This window comes from Spea bombifrons, chromosome 5 (assembly GCF_027358695.1).
Source record: "Spea bombifrons isolate aSpeBom1 chromosome 5, aSpeBom1.2.pri, whole genome shotgun sequence".
Lineage (NCBI taxonomy): Eukaryota > Metazoa > Chordata > Amphibia > Anura > Pelobatidae > Spea > Spea bombifrons.
Window position 1 is genome coordinate 107333413 of NC_071091.1, and position 6000 is coordinate 107339412.

At 38.9% G+C, this 6000-nt stretch overlaps 1 protein-coding gene across 3 annotated transcripts in view; it reads left to right on the forward strand.

The window, feature by feature from the left end:
* Positions 1 to 5532, forward strand: part of LOC128497839 (adhesion G protein-coupled receptor B1-like) — a 93068-nt gene extending 87536 nt beyond the window's left edge. For all 3 annotated transcript variants that reach the window (XM_053468021.1, XM_053468023.1, XM_053468024.1), the window contains 6 exons: positions 103 to 168; positions 802 to 841; positions 1208 to 1854; positions 2830 to 2865; positions 3260 to 3361; positions 3999 to 5532. In XM_053468021.1, coding sequence (XP_053323996.1) covers positions 103 to 168; positions 802 to 841; positions 1208 to 1854; positions 2830 to 2865; positions 3260 to 3361; positions 3999 to 4196 — 1089 coding nt within the window. In that variant the 3' untranslated portion in view covers positions 4197 to 5532. The remainder of the gene's footprint in view (positions 1 to 102; positions 169 to 801; positions 842 to 1207; positions 1855 to 2829; positions 2866 to 3259; positions 3362 to 3998) is intronic.
* The last annotated feature ends 468 nt before the right edge of the window (positions 5533 to 6000 follow it).

The window sequence follows — 6000 nt, forward strand, 5'->3', positions numbered from 1 at the left end:
AAAAAATCACAAAATATGTAGGTTTTTGTACTAATTTTAACTGGTTAAAATCTTCAGCACTGACTAATTCCAGAACTATTTCTGTCTATTTTTTTTTTTTAGCTCGAAGAAGCTAACAATCCGTATATCTGCACAGCGATGGTGGGACTCAAAGATAAGAAGGTTTCGGTATGTTCATCCTCTGATAATCTGGTTTATTGATTATTGTTTCAAGACGAGCTGCCTAATTCCGGAGCCTCCCTCGTCTTAATCTTTACATAGAATCAAATGCCAGCGATGTGTATCTTCCTGATTTTAGGTCCGATGCTGTATTATATAGCTTTTAATCAGCTATACGGACAGTATATAGGATACACATTCACTGAACAGCACAGTACTGGCAGTTAAATGGTTAAATATGGCAGAATTGGGTGTTTCACAGGGTCCAACCTTAATAACTCAGCAGGGAGGCTGTTTTAATGGAAGGGGAGATGGTGTAAAATTTGTTTTCGTGTCCAAAGCCCTAATAATGCAAACGGAGTATGATGTATGACATGATGTAACTTGAGATCAGGTCCGAAATGGGGGCACGATGTAAATGTGAATCGCTGTCGGTTGAGACTGCCTGAATCAGACTACACCAATTAAACTAACTTGGATCGCTTAATAGCATGAAGCCCAACATAGCATTTACTATTATTGTTGCTATTATTGTTGCTATTATATTATTATTATTAATTATTATATTCTTTGTGTCTTATGCAAAGATTAGGCACCATATCTGATTAAAAAATGTTTTTTTTCTCCCATTTTATTTTATAGTCGGAGTTTGAAAAAGATGTGGATTTGGCATGTAGATCAGGTAAGGACTTTGGACAGCGATTTTTGGATGTATGAACACTATGTGGTTTCCTGAATAGACTTATGAAGATTTAATATTAATATTATATATATATATACTGTTTTGCTATAATCTGCATGTTTTAAGAAAAAAATTATTTTTTTGGATCGGTATAGATGTCATTTTTTATAAATCTCTAGTTATATGTCTCCTTATCTCCTCCACTTGCCAGGAAAACCAATTGAAATCCTGACTACTTTTCTGTAAAAGCCTAACTCTAACCACCAGCCACTTTTCTGTAGAATTATATGAATGTTCTACTTTAGGATAAATGACTGAATCGCATTGTCAAAATCTCAACTTTTATTGTTTTTTTTATTTTTCTAGCGTTAAAGCAGGACATGTCGTCATGTAGAACCTCCACGATCACAGGAACATTGAAACGTCCGTCTGTCCATGATGAAGAAAAAATGAAGATGAACCACCAGAAAGGATCAAACTTTAATAGTCTTCCTTCCAACGTTTCCAAAATGCATCTTCAAGGATCTCCCCACTACCTAGGAGGCATCAACCTGAGCGAGTTCAGCAACCACACGCTCACCCTGAAGAAGGACAAGACTCAGCCACCCAAGCCGATCTACATGTGCGAAGGAGATATCTTCAAGAAGCTTGACTCGGAGCTCACCAGAGCCCAAGAGCAGTCCATGGACACCAGTTACGTTATTTTACCCAGTAACACGTCGACTCTGAGGGCGAAGCCAAAGGATGAGAGCAAATACAGTGTGAACATCGATCAGATGCCCCAGACGAGACTCATACACCTAAGCATGGCAGATCCCACTTACATGATTAAAAGTCCTCCAAGGGAGCGGATTGGTATAAAATGCGTCGAACAGGGATCACCGATGCAAAAGCCACAGATACATCCGAGCGAGGCACAGATTCCCATTGGCCTTTGTGATAAAATGGACTCAGGGATCGGAATCGTGTCAAAGACAGAATCGATCGCTACACTTTCCATGAGTTCATTAGAGGTAAGAACTAGCGCAGTCAGGGCTGTAAAGATCTTGCCCATGTCCTCTCAGACTTCTATATCAAGGCATTATGAAATACGAGGCATTTGGTCATGGGGTAGGCCGCTATGAGTTCATTCCTTGTCCTTCAGGACATGAGTTGGGTTACTATTATAACATCTCTTACCATACCTTCAGGCATAGAGACCATGTTCTTCCCACAATAGGTTAATTGACATTAAAATACAAAAATGTTGCACTGTTTTAAGATTTAAAACAATACCAGTTTTCACATTACATTTTCAGATGCTCTGTTATCTGAGCCCTGATCTACTAAACACCCCAACTCCTTATCATACTGCCTGTGGGGAACAATAGAATGACTCAGTCTTAACTACTCAGATGGACACTCAGACTAATGAAAGTCTATGGAGGAACGGACTTCATTAGCCTTGCCATAAAGCGTCAGCTCGGTGTGGTGATTGAGCCGGGAAAGTCACCCAAAATATCACATGACCGACAGCAACGGCGGCTCCAGGTCTGCAGATAAAGGGAGTTTATTGGGGCAAAATTAGATAGAACAAGGTTTTTGTCACCGACTGACATTACTGTGTACAGCGTTGTACTGCTCAAAGAAAGATAAATTTTTCTGTGGAAGATCCTCTTTATTCCAACGGTATTACTTGATTCTGTATTACCAATTCACACATTACATTCATGAAAATACTTTTACAGTAAGAGTTAAGAGATGTCGGCCTGTCTTGAAGGAACTATACAAGGGGACAGTTCAGAAGATGGGTGGCTTTACTGTAACAGGAAGTAGATTTTCCTCATGAAGTAACTTCCTGTTCTTCTTAGGTGTTATATACCTAGAAAAAAAACTATTCTGGGCAGGCAGATCATGGGCTTTTCATTGGGATAAATCCAGTATATGCTACAGATTATCCTCCCGCAACTTTGTATTAAACCACCGTCTTGTTCTGTTCTTCATTACAGAGGCGGAAATCACGGTATGCAGAATTAGATTTTGAGGTGAGATACTGCGTTATTATCTGTTTCTATCAGCCCTCCGTGTGATGAGTTCTTATCTCAGTCTCTGTGGACTGTATATTGTATATTCATTCATGTTATTCATTCATGTTATTCATTCGAGTTAATGTGTTTCCTTAAAACATGTTGACGAGGAGGGGGAAAACATGTTGGGGTCGGTATGGAACCATAACCATACCTGTGGCTTCTATCGATGTATGATTATAGTTATGGACCCCCTACTTTATTTGAAGCCAAAGTGATGGATACTTTTGCAAGGTGCCTTTCTTGCTCCTTCAAAAAAACGACAAATCAGACAAGGTCCGCCAGCAGAATAGGAGTACAAACTGGAACCCGGAAAAAGGATTATATTTAATGTACTTTTATTTTCTTCCAGAAAATCATGCACACCAGGAAACGCCACCAGGACATGTTTCAGGACTTGAACCGAAAGCTTCACGCAGAAAAAGAAAAAGAGTCCCCAACAGCCGAGAGCAAGGTGGGTCACCATTCTGTACGTACCCACACTTGGGATGCCAGGCCGTGGGTATACCGTGTGCAATATCTACATTTACATGAAACACCTCATCAGATAATTTTCATAGAACCTCCAGATACATACCTGCCTAGAATCCTGTTCGAGACAGTCCCTATTTTCGGGGACGTTTCCGCTGTCCCATCGAGGTGCCCTACTGCGTTTCTGGGCAGCAGTGATCGTGGGCAGGTTGGAGGGTCTTCATTGACCAGCCACTAAGCTGTAAAAAAATTATCAAGGTCTGTATTTTTTGGAGCACAGACCTCACTCCAGCTCCGAAATAACCACGTCGCTACCAAATCAACCATGCAACGTAATTACAAAGTCACCACTAAAAGAATAAAAGAATATTCCTTAGGGTAAAAAATCAGTAGGATAAATGCTACTTGATATAATTACTGATTATAAAAAAAAATATTTTATTTAATATTTTATATAGTTTAAAACAACAGTTCTATTCTCCAATCTCCCTCCAGCTCACCATAGAGAGGAGCAGAGAACACAAACATAGGCAATGTACTACATTACATATTCCCCTCTTGCTTTATGTTGTTTTTAAATGTTAATTTTTATATATATATTATTTTTTTTATACTAACAGTTGGAAAAGCAACAGACACCAAACAAAAGGCCCTGGGAAGGAATGAGGAAAATCCAGTCTCCGCCATCATGGGTAAAAAAAGACATGGAGCCCGTTTCTCCGTCTCCCCTTGAATTAAAGACTGTGGAGTGGGAGAAAACCGGGGCGACGATACCTCTGGTGGGACAAGACATTATTGACCTTCAGACCGAAGTCTGAAGCTTGAAAAAAAAACAAAAACAAACGAAAAATAAAGACTTCTTTTTATTTTTAAAGAATATGATTCCATATAAAAGGGAGAGAAGTTTGGTTTCTTTTGAAACCTTGTTAAAGTACTGCATTGTCTCAGATGGGATATTACATTAGGCTATAGCGGTAGGTGCAAAACGATCTCTCCCGGGTATGGCAAACAAGAAATATTAGGCAACTGGTAAGAGATGAGAGGCGGTGGAAACCGAGAATGAAGACGCGATCAGATTGTTCTAAATTATATTTAGACAAAGATACTCAAAGGCAAATAGATTCAGATACAAATTAACAACTTTTTGGGCTCTTTGATGTATTATATAAGGGTGCTGGGCTACATTTTTTTAAAAGAGACACATTCAGTGGTTTAATATTTAGCTCACTATCTCCATGCCATACAGTAAGGCTCGATAACCGGTACCACTAGTGCTGGCCGAAGGAAGCAGCAAAGAAGGAGCAGACGTGAGGGTCCCAAAGTAAACCTTCTCCACCCCTAACAAGTTTTAGTCTTTAGAATCAAACCGACCCGAGGTAACGCACGGCTTTAAGAAGATTAAACATGGAAAGGAAATGTTTTGACTTAGTATAAAAGAAAGGAATATTCCTACCACTTCATCTCCATCCTCTGCTAAGTCGAGTAGAGGTTGCCATGAGAAGATTGTTATTGAGAGAAATGTTTATATAGTTTTGTATCAAAGGTTTGTGGATATTGGCAGACTGCATAGAAACGTAAGGTATGAAGATACAATAAAGTGTTCTGAAAACCGGGAGCACTCGTTTCTTTGGCTCTTGTCCTCTTGAGAAATCTTTCGGTTGGATCAGGAAACCCCCGAAGAGTCTCGGCAACCTCAGTAGTCCTGCTGGTTGGCTGAGCTGCGGAAGCGCAGGGGTGGTCTCCTCCGGCCACCTTGAGACGCGGCAGCGGAAGATGTTGGGGGGGGGAACGTGGACGGAATCGGAGAATCTGAGCGTCCACGACCATGTGTCGACGGAGAAAGATGCATAAATTAACCTTAATGGAGGTCGCTTGATATGCAAGCATTTTTTTGCGCCAATGTTTTTAAAAGATGACATTTATCTTGTCATTAACTGTATATTAAATAATTCAATAAATGTTTAAACAATTTAAAAATCCAAAATAGTAAATAAAGAGAAATAAAGATTATTAAAACTGTGATGTAATTGTCAGATTTTAGATCATATATATATGAAAAAGAAAGCACAAGGCCTCAGGTGCCGTGTTGTATAATATTGTAATTATAATAATTACACCTAATGAATTTTAGCCAATAAATATCTTTATACTGTGTTTAATTTTTTTTTTTTTTAACACTCAGATACCCGGATCATCCAATTTATGACCATTAGCAGTGTTATGTAATAACTAAACTACGTGTTTGTTGAATAATTGTTGAAATTCTACTATTTCCCCCCCCCACAATTCCTCTGGTTTAATCATTTATTTTTTTTCAAACTTTTTTTTCTTCTCCGTATCTGTCTTTTTTTTCTGTACAGTTTTCAGAGCACAAATGAATGTGTTTTATTTCTAATAAAAAAAATGTGCAAAAAACTGTATTCTCCATGCTCTGTGATGAAGCATTGCTGCACACGGTGGATTTGATGGGGTTAACTACACAAAATTTCCATACAGTTGTCCAAAGCTCCCCCAAAAGCAAAGACAAGGGTGATGGAACCTATTTATATCCAGCATTATCTAATGAATTTACAAAGGCTTCTTTAACCAATCAGCAACTTAACCATAGAGAGAGATAACGTG